Source organism: Oryzias latipes, chromosome 2 (assembly GCF_053564925.1).
Source record: "Oryzias latipes strain Hd-rR chromosome 2, Olatipes_Hd-rR_3.1".
Lineage (NCBI taxonomy): Eukaryota > Metazoa > Chordata > Actinopteri > Beloniformes > Adrianichthyidae > Oryzias > Oryzias latipes.
This window is the reverse complement of record NC_136238.1, coordinates 43,590,908-43,609,890: the sequence shown is the minus strand read 5'-3', so window position 1 is coordinate 43,609,890 and position 18,983 is coordinate 43,590,908. Positions and strand designations below refer to the sequence as shown.

Below are 18,983 nucleotides of genomic sequence, written 5' to 3'. Positions count from 1 at the left end.
AGAAATCTACACACATTTGGAAATGTCGTTACATTCAGTGTCATAGTCTGATTTTCATTGAACATTTGCAGAATACAATACAAAAATACAACATTTATAACAATACAAGTCTGAATACAAAATAAATTTGTTTTGACCTTCTGAAATTTTAACTATTAACAGAAATAGAAGTAAAAACCAAACTAAGCAAACACAGAAATAAAAAATTAAACAAAGAAATTAAAAAAAATAGAAATTCGAGGATTAATTTATGTCACCAAACCAAAAGATTTACAGATGTTTTTTTGTATGCTAAGAGTTTTCATCATGGTCCTGTGAGCGGAATCCTCTCTATATTTTGTTTCTCTTTTGACTTTAACATTCCTCATGACATGGTTCAAGACAAAAACATTTACTCCTAATAGATCAGCTGTGGCTTGAATTTCTACGTCTGTGGCCCAAACACTAACGAAACGCATTCTAGATTTGGTTATGTACTCAGCCACAGAGGAGAACTCACGCCCAATTACCCAGCTGTACAGATGTGGATTTGTTTCTAATTGTTTTACAACGGCTGACCAGATTTTTCTGTGGCTGTTTTGGGATCCGCTCACAGCCTGAGAGATGGCCCTAAAGTAACAATTTCCATCTCCAATGATTCTTTGGTTGGTGCAGGGGGGCCCTAACAAACCAATGGGAGGAGCAGGTGGGGCATTAAAATTTTGGAACTCAATATTTAACATTGAGCACAGAGCCTGGCAGACATGCAGATTTAAAGGGTTAAAATAGAAAATTTCCTGCTCAGGCTCACTAAAAATGACTTCCTGTTCCTCCACAAACAGCTCACTGCCCTGGTGAAACGATCCTCTGATGCTGGGGAACTTTAACGTACCAGCAGCAGGAACAGGACCAGGCTCCTGGACCTCAGAGGTTACCAGCTCATCATCCGAGGAGCCAGACGTCACACCAACCGGTAGCATCAGCTGGTTCTGATGGGACGTTCCGTTTCAGTTCTGCAGAAAAGGAACCGGGCTCCCAAAGAAGGCGATGCTCCAACCTTTGAGCAGCAGCGGTGACCTCACACTAACATGGAAATAGAGATCAGATCACCCCCCCTCTGTCCCACATGTTCATAGTGATGGTCCTGGTAGGACAGTGAACATCTCATTTGTAGTTCCACATTCACAACGTGAAGAAACTTGGCGTGCAAAGCATGTGTTACTTTTTTATCTATTTAACTTTTGAAAAATACCTTTTATAGGTCAAACGTCTTAATAAACCTTTAATGTCCTCATTCTTGGTGTGACTTACATAACCTTATGGTCCTGCAGAAAGGGTCACTCAGACGGGAAAGAAGCTCACAATTCCCCTGGCAGACATTTCTATCACATGTCTGGGTGGTGACGTCCTGCAATAGAAAAACATACACATTCTTAGTGTGTATAGAAATGTCTGAGCTGCATTTGTTAAAGATGAGAATGACATGTCAATCATACACTGAGTCTACTAATCCATAATGATCAATGAGCCGTTCTTCTCTGTCATGTCAGCATCAGTATGTCAACCATTTTTCTCCTGGTTTCATCTGTCAAAGACTTGCTTCCATTAGATTCAGGTTTTTGGGTGAGAATGGATTCCAGCAACTAAAAGCACAGATGGAACAACCATCATCCCATGGACTAGATGATAACCCTTTGGTTTTAGGGATAAACAGGAAATACAAAAATCACTGCATTGATTAGAAAGAAAATACTAGAAACAGGTGATGTCTCCAGAATTTTCCTACTAAAAATAGTTGGAATTGAAACATTATTTGAATTTCTTTTGTCTTTTGTTTTTAATTAACCCCCACACATACAGTTAAAAGGCTTAAAGTGTTAACAGGCTAATCGATGCTCTGCTACGTCGTGTCCAAAAACTGAAGAGCTCCTTTCACTTTGAGCAAGCAGGAAATCAAACCTGCAGTCCTCACCTAGCTGATATTCAGGACAACAGTTGGAGAAAGAAAATGTTCTGCAGACAAACTCTGACTGTACAGCAGAGGAAGAGGAGGAAGAGGATGAAGAGGAGGCGGGAATCTCTGAGGTGGGGGGGTTGGAATGGGCTCAGACAGCAGCTCGGTGTGGGTCGGTGTGCTCGGTCTACCACAGAGTCCAGAAAAGACTGATCTATGGTCCATTTAATGAAAGTCCCCTTTAGAACTTTGAACATTTGTTTAAGGTCGTTTTTAGCTACATAGAGACAGACTAACCCAACACGTTACACTACATGCTAAAGCTAGTAACAATTAGCATTTAGCTGCATATTGTAATAAAAACGATCAGTTTAAAACATCTAGAAAAATAATTACTTACATGACATCAGTTTCCACAATTTTAAACAGAAAGTTGATGAAAACCATCGTAGCTCCAAGCTTTCAGCCTCAGCTCCGCTCCTCACCAACGTCTGACTCTCTCTGACGTCACTGAAACGATGACTCCATCGTTCCTCTGAGGACACGCCCACTCATCTCTGATTGGATGGATCATTGTACAGACAGATAACACAGCAAATCAAAAAATACATACACGTTAGGTTGTGGTCAGCATACATCAAATGGTTGACAATGAGATCTTCAGCAACACAAGAAGTGTGAACAACAAGTACTTTAGGTTTGAGAGACAGGCAAAATAAAACTTTTACAACATAAAAGACTAAACAAACTTGATTCCCAATAAAACTTGTTTCTGTGTTTTATGTTTCTGTTATCAAAAGCTGCAGAAAGAAGAGACTCTGCGTTTTCCAGCATCTTCAACAGTTTGTCAGAGCTTCATCCTGCAGGAACATCAGAGAAAGAGAAGCAGCAGCCATGAAGGGACTGAGGACGGACAGACATCAAAGCAGAATCCAAGCAGCTCCTTCATCCACTCCAGCTGGAGGATGGTGTCCTCCACCTGCAGCTGGACCTGGATGTTCTCTCAGACCATGTGGCCTCATGGATCAGAAGGTTGAGGGTTCAAGTCCCTTCATGGTTGAAGTCAGACAGAAGAAGAGTTTGGTTCGGATCCTTTCTTGTCTTTCTGTTCTCATTGAGTCTCTTCTAGTTCCAGGTCTGGTTCAAATAGTGGAATCATCCAAAAGGATGAAAACAGTCCTCCAAGCAGACGTCAGATTGAAAAGCTCATCAAAGAACACATCCAACTAGCCAATCAGCAAAGCACTGACAAGCTGGACTTGTGCTCTCCTTCAGTGAAGAACCTCCTCCTGCTGCTCCTCCATCTTTAGCTCCTCCTCCTCACCATCACTGTGACTGTTGACGTCTTCCAACTCCTCCAGAAAGCTGTTTTCTGATGAAGCTCTAACATCTCCTCCCTGTTGCTGCTTTCAGTCCAAACTCACTCTGTTCATGTCAATTCACTCCAGAGAAAATCCTTTTTCTGGGAAGAATTTGCTCCAAGTTTTCCTCCAACTAAGAATCTGCAAACCCAGATGAGAACTCCCAGCAGGAAAAGAATTCATCTGCAGGAAACTAGAAAAAGGCCTTTTTGTGGGAGGAAACCATTCCAGATCTTTACAAACACCACAAATCCCAACTTTTCCTCCACTTAGCCTGAGTTTGGCTTCCAGGAAGCGGTGTGTGTTCAAGCTCCGCCCCCAGCATGAAGCCCCTCCTCCAACATGAGGCCACTGGGGAATTCTGAATGAACCTTTACATTTCTACAGAAATTTCAAGCTAAAAACAGGAAAAAAACTCTCTTCATGTTTGAAAACAATCAAACATTCAAACAGGAAGAGTAAACAAGGTTTGTCAGGAAATCAACAGATTTGATTGATTGTAAATCTTCTTCCTGTTGGAGTTTGATGAATGGAAGTAGAATCTGTAGAAAGTCAGTTGATGTTTTCCATTTCAGTAAATGAAGGTTTGATCTGCAGATTTCCTGATCCCTTTCTGACTGGGATCCAGACCTGATCTAGACGGGACTCATGAGGAAGCAAACAGCACAGAAACTGCTCTGAATGTTCCCTCTTCTTCACTTTCTGTCTGACTTCAACCATGAAGGGACTTGAACCCTCAACCTTCTGATCCATGAGGCCACATGGTCTGAGAGAACATCCAGGTCCAGCTGCAGGTGGAGGACAGCATCATCCAGCCGTCACAGACTGGGGGCGGAGCCTGGAGATGACTGCTGAAGGTCAGAGGGCGGAGCTTCATCAGGATGAAGGTGCTGCTTGGATTCTGCTTTGATGTCCGTCTGTTCTCAGTCCCTTCATGGCTGCTGCTCAGAGCTGTTTCTGGATCTTTCTGGAGAATTCATGTCTTTACTGATCCAAATGTGGGATTTCTGTTTTTCTTTGGACTTTTCTTGATTTCAGGCTTTTAGCTTTTGGAACTTTCTTTGTTTCTATGCTTTAACTTCCAAACGGGTTTATCTAAGACAATCTGATTGTTTTTCATTTGACTTTCTAGGAACTTTCTGTTTCATCTTTGAGGATTTGGACTTTTGAAAGACTTTTAGCTGCAGTTTCATCCTTTGAAGCAGATGGATCTGAATCTAGAGTCAAAGATTCTAAGGAAATCCTGGATTCACAGACATTTGATTGAATTTCTGTCTGGATCAGAAACCAACAGCAGACATTTCAAGCCGTCATCTGTTCCTAATGTTCATTCCCCGCCATCATTGAAAGCTTTTGGAATAGTCCCTAAAGCCAGCGATGGGGCCGCTTTGGAGCCTGAACTCATCACTCGGTGTCACGGTGGCAGAGAGATGACAGATCCCAAATCTGAGGCTGAAATGATCACGTCCTACCAGCTCCACTCTGGATTTGGGACCAGAAACCTTTGAAGATGTTGGAGCATTGTTGGAGAATAGACTGACAACATTGACCTTTGACCCCTCCCTCATGTGTTCCACATCCAGCTGCAGACACACCACTACAGCTCCCATTCCACTTCTGATCCAGCAGTTAGAACCAGAGCCTGCATTTGCAGCAGGTTCCAACCCACTGACCACTGATCCACACAGGGGGACGTCCTAAGGGGCGGAGTCAGCCACTGGAGAAATGGGGGTCACTCTGGGCCTCTCTGTGTCTGGACCTTCAGAGGAGCTCAGCGCTGGTCTTTGCTTGGATTTGGTTTAGACTTGTTCAGAGTCAAATGCATGTTTTAAGGGGAGGAGGATTATTTGGTTGTTGCTGTTTTTGTTCCTATTCTTACAATCCACTATAGGGAAATACCACAAACAGAATGAATCCAATGCAGAAATGTGTTGACACCTTTAATTCAAAGCTTCAATCAGTTTGAATCTCATGAAGAACATTTCAAAAATCCACATTTGGATCAGGCGTCTTCATCAGAGCACAACTCATGTTTCCAGGACTGTGACTCACCAATAGATCCTCATTTCCTTTACACAATCTGTTTCCATCATTTGGATTTTTCATACAAACTTGAGTTAGAAAAGAATTGTTGGCCCAAAATGTCCAGTTTGAATAGTCTACAGTTTGTTGTGTTTGGTTGCTAGGTAACAGGGTCTTTAATGTCTCTGATGTCATGGTGGCTTTCAGAGTTGAACTCCTGAATATGACGGTAAACATTTGGATTGAACCAAAATGGGATTGAAGCTCATGCTAAATCCTGATCTGAATGCTGAAAAAACCTCCTCCTAGATTCTGGTTGTTTGGAGAAGTCCTCCTCTTCCCAGAATTCCTGAAAAAAGCCCTCATTTCTCCTGACCGTCTTCAAAGCCACTTTCTGCTTTAGTTTAGTCCAAACTTGCTTTATGCTGACAACATTTCCAGCTTGAATCCATCTGAAGAATCCAAGGAAACAAACCAATCTAAGTCTGCATTCATGCCACTTCAGAACCAACAAAGCATGTTTCCAGGACGCTGACTTACCAATAGAACTTGGGATTTCCTTTGCAGAATCCTTCTCTGTGTGTTTTCCTTTGTTTTTCTCCCCAAAACCTAAAGCAGAGATTTTTGCTGAGCTGCAGAACAAACGTCTGACTGCTTTAACAGCCGTTGATGGTTTGTTGGGTTTCCCTCTATAGCTGCTATGGTCTTGGTATGGTTGCTAGGTAACGCTGTCTTTGATGGTGATGACGTCAGAGTGGCCTCTAGAATGGACTTTTTTCTGTGCAGCCGCACTTCCTCCAGACGCCACTATTCATCAGCGCGTGGAGCGCCAGAGTCCAAACGGGCTGAAGGCGCTTTGATAAAGCGCTCTGGAATCCAGCTATGGTGATGTGGTGAAGACTTCAGTTTCTGTCTCTGCTGCATCGACTGTGGGAGCAGAAGTTCATCAAACCTTTTTCTCTGTTGCCTTAAAATCCCTCCAGTTTTCTTTTTAGAGCTCATGTTTGTACAAATATACACAGATGATGAAAGTTTTTCAAAAATGACTCAACTCTTTCCACAAAGTCCCAACAAAAACCTGAAATCCCCACATTCTGACCTGAATCCAGAGTGACAGAAAAGTCCTGTTCTTCTTTCTACACTCAGTACCGTTTTAATCTAGAGACAGAAGAACATTTGGAAAATAATTTGATAACGATTTCTTGATTGAAAAAAAAAAAAATTACACAGAAAAAAATAGCAAACGAGGGAAAGAGAGGAGAGGAACCTGAGGTGAACCTGCAGGATGGAGAACATTTCTGTCAGCATCTTAACAGCAGCAGCTTTGATTGGTTTAGATCATAATGGTTTGACTTAATTAATATAAAATTCAGTTTTCTTCATTGTCTGAGGATATGGAGCAGCAGTTCTGAGGTGAAGCAAGAAGGACAAAGAGAAGTGCTGGAGCACAGAACATCCACAAAGAAATTCATCTAAAACATTCAAAATAATCCCTGATTTAACATCAAAGATGTCTGACCTCCATCCTGACACATTTAGGATCTCCAGCTGCAGAAAAACGTGTCAGATTTCTGTGTCGCTTCCTGAAGCTGAGAAAAAAACATTTTGAACTCCAGATTTTCAAATTACAGATTAATGAAGAGAAAAAACCACAAACATGAAATAAAAGAGGCTGATGAATCTACACTGAAAAGGATCCCAGTGCATCATGGGATATCCTCTTTTATCAACTGTTGTGGCAGAACCTCAGTCCTGTCAGCCTCTATAAACTCAGTCTGAGTGTGGAGCTGCTTTCTGGAGGAGGTTTTCTCTCATCTGCTCTGTTGTTTTCCACGGGGAGTCGTGACCCCCCCCCCCCCCCCACTGACGCAAAGGATCCTTTTCTGTGGTTTTTCCACAGTCAGTCCCAGGTCAGCAGGGTCTGAGTCCTCTCTGTGAAACTGTCAGCTTCTGTTGATGAATCTGAACTGATGACAGTAGATGAGGAATGTGTCTTCCTCTCAGTCTGTTTGCTGCTTTTTCTGGAGGCAGCAATGAAGGGGGTTTTGATCCAAAAATGTCATGGAAGTAAAATCTCACGTTCAGATTCAAGTGGACTGTCAGAGTTTAATAATAACCTCAGGACAGAGATAACCTGATCTGATTCATTCACACGTATTTTTACTTCATGACTCGTTACAAAAATCCATTTCAGGTTCCAACAAACCAACAGTCCACTCAGACAATGTCTCCTCCTTCAGTGTCACATCCAGAAACACTGAACAGTCTTCATCAGTGAAGAAGATTCTCATCACCTGGAACACCACCAGCAGCTGTGGCGGCTGTCCAACACGTCTGGACTAAACCAAACTTCTTCACAGCAGATTTGACCTTCAGCTGTTTCACACCCCCCCTCAGCGGTGGACGATCATAAACAGCAGAAAGGAGAGGCAGAGCCTAAGTGCTGAATTTGCTGAAATCATTGAATTGATGTCATTCCTGTTTCAGCAAAGTCCTAAAGTCCATTTTTAGCAATTATTCATGACAGGAAATGAAACCACGTGGTAGAGCCTTTCCCCGGGGGGGTCTGATTCCTGGATGGCCCCGCCCTCTGACCCCAGGCCTGTCCTGCCCCCTCCTAGTCATCCACCTCCTGTTGGAACAGTAACATCTGTCCACCACTAGAGGGCCTCAGCTCTGATCTGTTCACTCAGCTGATGATAAAAAAGTCAGAATTCTGGAACCAGAACAGATGAAGCTGAAATCCATGAAACTCAAAGACTAAATAGATTTGAATCTGGTTTCAGATCTAGTTTTTATTCAATTATGATGGAAGAATCAGAGACAAATATGAAATGTTCAGTGGTCTTTTCTCCAGGATTCAAATGGTTCAGTCCAACATTTGAGATTGTTGCTGTCAGACCTGCAGACCATGAAAACGGTCAGAAACAGCAGGAATAGCGGTTGTTTTCATGTCTGATGAGGGTTTTTACATCAACTGAATGGGATTTTTGTCATCCAGAACATTTGACATCATTGATCAAGAAGAACCAATCGGAGCTTTTCTGCGTCTCCACGCTTGTAATGAGCTGTTTCCACCAGCAGGGGGCGACAATGTTCAGCTCCTGCTCCAACTTTTTTTTTTTTTTTTTTATTTATTTATTTATAGAACACAATACAAAACAATACCAGAACATTTACATAAAAATTACAAAATATGGCGAATACAAAAGAGAATACTATAATCGGGAAGGAAGCAAAAAGAAGAAAAATTCTTATCAGTATGCAAACATAAACCTATTTATATTCATAATCATAGAGAAATCAGGGAAAAGTATAACATAAGAAAACAACAATTTCAGAGTTGGATATAGTGTTGCAAAAAGCAGGGGGATACAAAATATAAATAAACTGTCCTAGACATCAGGGGCCTGTTTCAGAAAGGAGGTTAAGTGTAAACTCTGAGTGCATTAACCCTGAAATCAGGGAAACCCTGGGTTTTCCGTTTCAGAATCAGAGGTTTGTTAAACCAGAGAAAGCAGAGTAAGTCAAACCCGTTTCTGAAAGAGAGGTAACTTATACTCTGAGTCAGTGTCCATGGTTACTTATGCTGTGAACCTAACCTGGTCGGGAGCAGGTTTTATCCTCTAAACTCAAGGTTTCTGCCGGTCCCCTCCCCTTTTTAAAGACGAAGCGGTATATTTCGCTTCAACCTTCATTGCCCACATTTCCGTCACACAGAGACGGTCTAAGTGACAAGAATGGCTTGTCCTTTTTTGGAGGACCCAATAGACGAGGAGGCTGCATTAATTCATAGAGAATTATATTTACGTCGTGCGAGGATTTTGAGACCTCGACTCGATGTTTTGTCATTTCCCCATAAGTTTTTGTTTGAGCGTTACCGTTTTTCGTTGCAGTCAATCACATATATAAAATGAAAACAACATTAGGTCTTGCTATGTAGATGTTTCATATGTCAAATATATTTATACTTCATTTTTAGCTGCTGCCATGTTCTTTTAATTCCTGCATGATTGCATCTACATGAAAATGAAATCAGGGACATTGAATTAGATTAATGTAACAATTACTTTTTGGAAACACAATTTGCTAGCACTGCTTACTTTCTTAATCCCATATAAACCTATACCACTTGATCAATACAAGGGTAGTGTTGCAGCGTGTGTGTGCTGAGCGGGGTGCGATCCACGAGAGACAAGGGGAGGGGCGAGTGCAGGTGCAGATGGTGGTGGTGGTGGTGGGGGGGGGGGGGGGTGAGCATGGATGAGGAGGACGGAGAAGGTGTCATTCCCAGAATAACTGTTTTGGAGTCATTCTTAATCCGCTCTGGAGGTTGAGGGTTTCCAACGGGAAGTGAACCCCGAAGGAGAATTCCCTTCGGCCCTGAAGGAAATCTCCCCTGCGCTTTTGACCACGGTCAGAAAGACGAGAGAAAAGAAAGGAGAAGTCTTTGCGCAGCGAAAGGTTCAACAGTAGACAAAAGTTCACCTTTAAAAACACAATTGCATGTATTAATATTAAACTGACCAACGTTTGCAAGAGGGGAAGGTTAACAAAAAAGTCCTCTAAACATTACCGACGTTAAATGCATTTCCCCCCAGATTGGTTCTGTACACTATGCAGCATTTCATGCATTTACACCAGGAATAACACTTCAAAAGTACACCTAAATATCGCCATTTTTTATTTCACTCCTTACGCTATTTAAAAAGTTATTACAGTCAATATTTTATGACAATGATTTAAATGCAAACTTAGGCATTAACTTGAGCAGCTATGTTTTCCACGCTAACTGTCTCTGTTTTGCAGATGCAGCAGTGTTGCTTTTCTTCTGGAATATGTGCTCATATTCACTCTAACTCTGCAGCAGCACGTCAAGTTCAGCTGGAGAAAAATACACAGACCTCTTTTTTTCACGGTTGCCATGGTGACTCGTGATATCTGCGCTCCATTGATAATGGCTTCTTATAGACGCGGTGCTCACGCTCACCTCCGAATCAGTCCACTCAGAGTTGATTGATCTAACGCGGATCAGCTGCTCTGAAACAGAAAACTCAGAGTTTACAATCTCTCGATTGACCAACTCAGAGTTCAGGTTTGACCTCAGAGTTGGTTGAACCTCCTTTGTGAAACAGGCCCCTGGTCTGTTTTACTGTTTGATTATATACGTTTAGTTGGTTCTATAGTTGATAATTTATTTCAAGTTTGTATTTTTCTCTGAAGTCTTTTGGCAGATCTACAGCATCTCTTCAATTGTTTAATTTCCTCAGTTCTCCAAGGGGGTGTGGCTTTGATTCTTATCTTTTTAGATTTTAGTGATATACCTACAAAATCCTTATTCTGACCTTCAAAGCCCTCCATAACCTCGTCCCTCCATATCTGTCTGACCTCATCCATGTTTCCACTCCCACCCGCTGCCTCAGGTCTGCCTCCTCACTCTAGCTTGTTGCACCCACCACTCGGCTCATCTCCATGGGGGTCAGAGCATTCAGCCACTCTGCCCCTCAGCTCTGGAACTCACTTCACTCAGGTCTACGGATCATTGACTCAAAACCCACCTTTTCAGACAAAAATATCCACCCTAATTAATGTTTTTTTTCAGCTAATTCTTCATTCTTTTAATTGCATTTAATTGTTTTGTATCTAAAGGTGACCTTATATGTCTGACGTCACCTGAATAACAGCAGAGTTCTGACCTGCAGACAACTTGACCTCAACTTTCACCGCAGCTGATATCAGCTGAAGAAGGATATGGACCTGAATCTAATGTCTGCAGACATAACATGGAAGAGAACTATTAACTGTTTTGAACCCAGAAGATCGGCTGTTATCAGTAAAAGAAGAAATACCAACCTTGGACAATCAACAGTTTATGGACCCTTTTTATTTTTCCCTTACAGCATTACTTTATTATAAAAAAATAAAAATAAAAATACAATAAAATATTTAAAAAAGTAAAACAAATGATTAATCACTTATTGAAAAGTGTTAAATTGATTGACTTTTAATGATATTACTTCACTTGCTCCAAAAATTGATAAATTGATTCAAAAATCTTTCCTAATGTAGCATAATTTTGCACATGTTTTTAACTTTTGATACTTGATGAAATTTTGCTATGATAATTCCTGAAACAGTGTTGTGTCTACTTTACTGATATAGTATTATGTTTTATTCATATGAATGACTTTTATAAGTAACTTAATCTGCATATATTTCAGATGACTGATCTGCATTTGCCATGTTGATTTCTAAAATAGTTATTTTTGACGTAATACTTAAGTAATTCATCTTTGGCATGTGCTTTATCGATATCTTATGATTTTTAATTCTGTCTGATAAAACCTAGGAACCGGATATTGATAAATCATGTAATAAAATGGTTACAGTATAACGGGGTGGGATTATATAAGTTCGCTTCCTTCCACTCCCTTTCAAGCAATATTTATTAATATGTCTAATTATCCTAAGTATGATTAGTTACTGTATGAATGTACAACTGATGATTATATTGCTTTTGTGTATTATTTCTACTTAATTGCTTGAAATAAACCATTTGAAATCAAAATAAAAAAAACCTTGTGTGTCTTGAAAGGCGCCATATAAATAAAATTCATTATTATAATAATTATTTTTATTATAATTACTACAAATTTATTCACAGAGGCCAATGAATCTCAAACAAAATTAATTTCACTTAAAAAAAACATAATATTTTACATCTGACACTGAAGCAATCCCAATAATACTCAAGAGGGGCTATGGGAAAAAAATCATGCCTAAAATGTATATTTAAAAATCAATGAATAATTAAACTAAATTAAACTTGCAAACATTTGTGAACATAACAAGAATTTGGAGTTGACCTTTCTCTCCTCAAACTTCAGGCAGCCATCAATATCAGGATTCAGATCCTGTGCAGAAACATATTGAATAATGAAACATAATGAAATGTCCAAGAATGTCCTAGAACATGCTACTGCCCCAGTGAATAAGAAACAGCTTAGAAGAACCTTAACTGACCGTTCTGTGTCTGAGTTTAAACACACAGTTCAGCCAGTACTTAGTGACATTCTGAGAAACTACTCTGAGTCCAGCTCCCATAGTATCAGTCCTAGTATAAATGACCACTTTGTTAATGATGCCTTACAAGCCCTCAGGAGTACACTCCATGTTGTTGCCCCCTTGAAACCTAAGTTCGTCAGACAAAACCGAGTAGCACCGTGGTTTAACGCTGAAACTCGTTCTCTTAAACAAGAAACCCGTAAGTTGGAAAGAAAATGGCGCCGCTCCGGTTCAGAGCAGTCTCTGGATATCTGGAAACATAGCCTATTAAATGATAAAAAAGCTCTGCGTAGAGCTAGAAGCCAGTACTATTCAACCTTAATATCAGAGAATGGAAATAATCCAAGATTTCTTTTTAGCACTATTGCTAAATTAACTTGCAGTCAGAGCTCAGTAGAACCACATGTTCCTGTTTCTCTCAGCTCTGATGATTTTCTTACATTTTTCAATAGTAAAATCTCAAATATTAGACATAAGTTAAATCAAGTTATTCCTACTATCAGCCCAGAACAGGCTGAAGTGGTAGAAATGGAGGCATCCATAGAAACCTCTGTAACATTAGACTGCTTCACTGCTGTGGATCAAGCGGAAATAACATCAATTATTACGTCCTCCAAATCCTCAACGTGTCTGTTAGACCCAATTCCCACTAGACTTTTTAAAGAAACTTTTCCCCTAATTAATGATCCCATATTAACAATGATAAATGCCTCTCTGGAAACGGGTTACGTACCACAGTCTTTTAAATATGCAGTTGTTAAACCTCTTCTGAAAAAGCCCAGTTTGGATCCTAGCATCTTGGCCAACTATAGACCGATATCAAACCTGCCCTTTATTTCTAAAATCCTAGAAAGAGTTGTAGTTAAGCAGCTTTACTGCCACCTACAGGACAACAGCCACTTTGAAGACTTTCAGTCGGGGTTTAGACCCCACCACAGTACGGAAACTGCACTAGTTAGAGTCTCTAATGACTTGTTATTGGCCTCAGAAAAGGGTCTACTTTCTATTCTTGTCCTGTTGGACCTCAGTGCAGCCTTTGACACTATCGACCACGGTATTTTACTCCATAGACTAGAGCAGGACATAGGGATCAGAGGATCTGCTCTCCAGTGGTTTAAATCCTATCTGTCCCATAGGTATCAGTTCGTTAATGTAAATGGCCACTCCTCTCAGTGCACTCCAGTCAACTATGGAGTCCCACAGGGCTCAGTCTTGGGACCGATCCTGTTTACGCTTTATATGCTACCCCTAGGAAACATAATCAGGAAACACAGCATTAATTTCCATTGTTATGCCGACGATACGCAGTTGTATTTATCCATGAAGCCTGACCAGAATGACCAGATAGAGAAACTGAATGCCTGCATCAGTGACATCAAGACCTGGATGACAATTAATTACCTCCTCTTGAACCCAGAAAAAACTGAGGTCATTATACTTGGTCCTAAAAACCTCAGAGATGCTCTGTCTGCTCAGATAGTCTCCCTGGATGGCATAAGTATAGCCCCCAATTCCACAGTTAGAAACCTTGGGGTTTTATTTGACCAGGATTTATCATTTAAGGCTCACATATCTCAGGCGTGTAGAACTGCCTTTTTTCACCTGTGGAATATTGCTAAGATCAGACAGGCTTATTGTCAGACTAGTTAGTATTCAGAGATTATTTAACTTAATGTTAATTTGTTTAAATTAAACTTAATAATAACTATTACTTTTAAAAGGCTGCTAGAAGTTGAAGCTGGGGTAACTGTGGTGCTCTGGGGTTCTGTCCTCTTTTCTCTTCTACTTCTACCCTTCCTCTCCTCTATTCTTGATCATAATTTATCATTTTGTTCTCCATGCCTGTGTTTGGTGCAGTGATTCATGTATTGTCCCTCTATTCCTCTCCCCTCCTGGGGGGTGGGAGTGCTTCCAGACTCCAGTTGGCTCATCCGTGCTCCTGTTCCTGACCGTTTACCTCGTCTCTGCTCCCTCTCCTACACCTGGCTGTGGTTCCTGTCTCTGGCTCGACTCGCGCCCATGACTGCCCCCTCAACTCCATCTGGATGAAGCTCGTCTGCTGGACTTTATATATGTAGATGTAGATTTAGATAAGTTAATTCTTCTCTATGAGTTCTGGTAAATCGCCTGTCCGTCCTGGGGGAGGATCCCTCCTTCATGTGGACACCCCTGAGGTTTCTTCGTTTATTTCCACAATCCGGTTGTTGTTGTTTTTTTTTTTTGGAGTTTTTCCTTACGGAGAAAGGGTGTCTAAGGGCAGGGATGTCCAGTTTAGTTTAGTCAATTTAGTATTTTCCTATTTAATTCTATGTATTCATAATCCTTTTTCAATTCATGTTTCACTTTTTCAATTACAGATACGAAGCCCATTGAGACGACTGTTGTTGTGAATTTGGGCTACACAAATAAAATTGAATTGTTTCAAACACGGCCGTAGACAGAAAATCTTCCAGTGAAACATCAGAAAGTTCTTCACCTGATCCGTTCTTCTCATCCTTCAGGGAGTTCAGCTTCTTTACTGACCTCAGAGTCTGCAGTCTGTAGTTTGGATTTTCCAGAAAACCCCACAGATAAAGAAATCCTGAATCCTGCAGGTTCTGGTTTCCGCTCAGGTCCAGTTCTGTCAGATTAGACGGGTTTTTCTTCAGAGCTGAGCCCAGAGCTTCACAGCTGATCTCTGACAAACTGCATTTCCTCAACCTGCAATCAGACAGAAAAGTGTGTTCAGGAGCAGTGATGCAGCTGGAGGTCCAGGAACCAAACAGATTTTAACCAGATTTTTAAGATCATGATTGAAACAGATCAGTTTCATATCAATCATCACAGATGAAGAAGAGTTTTTTACATCCTGTTGGACATAATACTCTAAAACTACAGGTTTTTTATGAAGTCTTAACAGTTGCTGTAGGCAACAACCACGACAGATACAACAGAGTAACAAGACAACTTCTATCAATGCTTCTATCTCTTTATTCCTTTCTTTCCACTCTCCCAACACACCCGTTATATCATCTCACCTCTCCATCCGCCCAACAACACTCTCCTGATTTAGGAGAAGTCCTGAGACCACCTGCTAATGCTACAGTGGGGGTGAAGATGGAGAGGTAGTGGGTAAGGTTGTGCCGATGGACGATATCATCGTCCATCGTGATGGGTGACTGACATCCCGATGGAGAGACCACCATCTTGATGCCACGCCCCCGCCACGTTGCGCGTCGACACCATAAGCCGCGGTTACATGTACAACATATCTTGATGGGATCAATGGTCGGATTAGAATCCAACCGTGTAGATGGGCCCAGAAAAATGTTTTCAGAATATAAAAACGTTCACTAAGGTCACAATTTCGGTCGGAATAAATCATTCGCACATGCGCAGTATTCGCACATGCGCAGTTTGAAAACCGGAAGGGTATACAACTTCCGCCGAGCGGCTTTTTTTCCAAACTTTATTGAACGTATCAATTCAATACAAAACGATAACAGCGCCGAGCGGCTATATATATTGACATGTCAGCTCGGTAAAATACGAGATGATCTTCTAAACGTGCTTAATAATAATGTTACGGTTATTATGAAACACCTGTTCGCTCATCATTTGAATTTAATCCGTGTGGTCAGTGCTTTTTCTGAACGAAGCCAGGATTAGCAGTATGCTAACACGGGCTAACAACATTAGCTTTGGGTGGCGCTGCATGCTGGGAATAACATCAGCCTTTATTTAGTCGGGACACGACTGGAAACACAAATCCACGTGATTGTTTGAATGTTTTCTAAGGACTGAGCGACATTTCTGCTTTGAAGCTCAAACCGCTGTGTGTCTGCTGACGATCCGAGCTGTGCTCAGACACACACGTTTAGACCCGGTTCTGAGTTCGGTATGCAGTACCCCTAGAGCTGCGGGACGGATCGCAGTCTTAAATCTCCCACACATATCGCTCATGTACCCCCCCCCCTTTCCATCAAACACAAAGCTGTAAATCCGCACTCCGCAGGTCCACTTCGCCAAGGCAAGTGCGGGAGTGGACTACACTTCTTTTATATTTTGTTTGTTACTTTTTCTGTTAAAGTCACTTCCCTCAGTTTATACTGGATCATCGCGGATTAACCATTAGTTGGGAAATAAAATGAAAAAAGCAAAATAACGAATAGCAGTTATATAAGAACGAAAAATGTAAAAATACCCTCCCCCCCCCGACGATGTCATCGTCCATCCCGATGGTTGACAGCAAACATCGTCAACGGCCAAATTAGGGGACATCGCCCAACCCTAGTAGTGGGGCAACATCCCCAGTAGGGTTGTGCCGATGGACGATATCATCGTCCATCGTGATGGGTGACTGACATCCCGATGGAGAGACCACCATCGTGATGCCACGCCCCCGCCACGTTGCGCGTCGACATCATAAGCCGCGGTCACATGTACAAAATATCTTGATGGGATCAATGGTCGGATTAGAATCCAACCGTGTACATGGGCCCAGAAAAATGTTTTCAGAATATAAAAACGTTCACTAAGGTCACAATTTCGGTCGGAATAAATCATTCGCACACGCGCAGTATTCGCACATGCGCAGTTTGAAAACCGGAAGAGGATACAACTTCCGCCGAGCGGCTTTTTTTCCAAACTTTATTGAAGGTAACAATTCAATACAAAACGATAACAGCGGCGAGCAGCTATATACATTGACATGTCAGCTCGGTAAAATACGAGACGATCTTCTAAACGTGCTTTTAATAATGTTACGGTTATTATGAAACACCTGTTCGCTCATCATTTGAATTTTAATCCGTGTGGTCAGTGCTTTTTCTGAACGAAGCCAGGATTAGCAGTATGCTAACACGGGCTAACAACATTAGCTTTGGGTGGCGCTGCATCCTGTGAGTAACATCAGCCTTTATTTAGTCGGGACACGACTGGAAACACAAATCCACGTGATTGATTGAATGTTTTCTAAGGACTGAGCGAAATTTCTGCTTTGAAGCTCAAACCGCTGTGTGTCTGCTGACGATCCGAACTGTGCTCAGACACACGTTTAGACCCGGTTCTGAGTTTGATAGCTCGTACCCCTAGAGCTGCGGGACGGATCGCAGTCTTAAATCTCCCACACATACCGCTCATGTACCCCCCCCCCCCCCCCTTCCCATCAAACATAAAGCTGAAAATTCGCCCTCCGCCGGTCCACTTCGCTAGTTAAGTGCAGGAGCGGACCACTTCTTTTCTATTTTGCTTGTTACTTTTTCTGTTAAAGTCACTTCCCTCAGTTTATACTGGATCATCGCGGATTAACCATTAGTTGGGAAATAAAATGAAAAAAGCAAAATAACGAATAGCAGTTATATAAGAACGAAAAATGTAAAAAATACCCCCCCCCCCCCCCGACGATGTCATCGTCCATCCCGATGGTTGACAGCAAACATCGTCAACGGCCAAATTAGGGGACATCGCCCAACCCTAATCCCCAGAATAAGGGGGTGTAGCTCTCAGGTCTGTAGAGGATTAAGGCCCCCTGATATGCTGCTGTGCATCACCCCTGGAAGTGGCCAACCATTCCCTTTGAAGGGCCACACTTCTTCCCCCAGCTGAGAGCCCGACCCTGTAGACCAGTTCTGCTAGATTTTCTACCATCTTAGTAGGTCCCCCCCCCCCAGTGATAGTCCAACTTAGAATCCTTTTCTTTGCCTTTTTCCTTTTCGGGCTATACACCGAAACCAGGTCCGCTACCTTGAAGTCTTTATGGCTGCATTTACACTGCAGGTCTAAATGCCCAAATCCAATTTTCGGACTATATCCGATTTTCTTGATGACCTGCTTAAATCATATTTTAAAAGTGACCCACATCGGAACTTTTGCATTTACACTATACAATGCTGAAACTATCAAACGTAGACGTTCTGAGGACTATGTAGCAGCATTTCCGCTTCCTGCGGTCCTCCTTTGGATGCACCATGGTTCGTCGAAACTTTCCCGGGACTAGCTTTGTTATCAGACCGGCAGCCAGATCGCCAAAGGCGGAGGTGCTGCTACACAGATCTGAGAAACTCTAAACCAGTGTTTTTCAACCAGTGTGCCGCGGCACACTAGTGTACCTTGGGAGATGGTCAAGTGTGCCGTGGGAAATCGCCCTCACTAACTGATCTAAAAACATTTCCCAGGAAACAAAATCCAGGACCATGCAAGAAACGCTGCAATCTGCATCCTGGCTGAACGAAAATATGTGGAAATAACATCAGCCTTTATTTTGTCGGGACACAACTGGAAACACAAATCCACGTGATTGTTTGAACAGTTTCTAAGGACTGAGCGACATTTATTTCGGCTCCGAAAAGTTCACACACACCGCCCCAAAGCCACTGTGTGTGCTGGCGGTTCCTCCCGGGTCCTGCAGCCGCCAACCCAGAGAGTCTGAATTCTCCCACACATAACAAAACAACAAAACGCACACGTAACAAAGCATCCTCCTCCCCTCAGACAGAAAGTTATTAATCCAGCTGCTCTGCTCACTCGGGTGCCAGTGGACTGAGTGAGCGTTGGAGGGAACGAGGCGCTCTTTCCCCGTATCCCCCTCGTGAGGGCTGTAAGAGAGGTGAAGCGCAAGTGGG

General features: G+C 42.0%; 1 protein-coding gene and 2 long non-coding RNA genes across 3 annotated transcripts in view; 1 reads left to right on the top strand and 2 right to left on the bottom strand.

Moving 5' to 3' along the window:
- The window catches only part of LOC144988904 (uncharacterized), a 126,473-nt gene extending 123,582 nt beyond the window's left edge, over positions 1 to 2,891 (top strand). The window contains exon 3 of the mRNA XM_078940229.1: positions 2,734 to 2,891. Within this exon, the coding sequence (XP_078796355.1) occupies positions 2,734 to 2,831 (98 nt within the window). The 3' untranslated portion in view covers positions 2,832 to 2,891. The remainder of the gene's footprint in view (positions 1 to 2,733) is intronic.
- On the bottom strand, positions 34 to 7,086 carry LOC144988932 (uncharacterized). Its single transcript, XR_013653029.1, has 3 exons — positions 5,857 to 7,086; positions 2,334 to 2,490; positions 34 to 1,387 (listed from the first exon to the last, which is right to left on the bottom strand). It is a non-coding gene; the product is annotated as an uncharacterized LOC144988932 (long non-coding RNA).
- A 3,865-nt stretch (positions 7,087 to 10,951) lies between these two features.
- Positions 10,952 to 18,983, bottom strand: part of LOC144988934 (uncharacterized) — a 135,788-nt gene continuing 127,756 nt past the window's right edge. The window contains exon 3 of the long non-coding RNA XR_013653031.1: positions 10,952 to 15,081. This is a non-coding gene — a long non-coding RNA (uncharacterized LOC144988934). The remainder of the gene's footprint in view (positions 15,082 to 18,983) is intronic.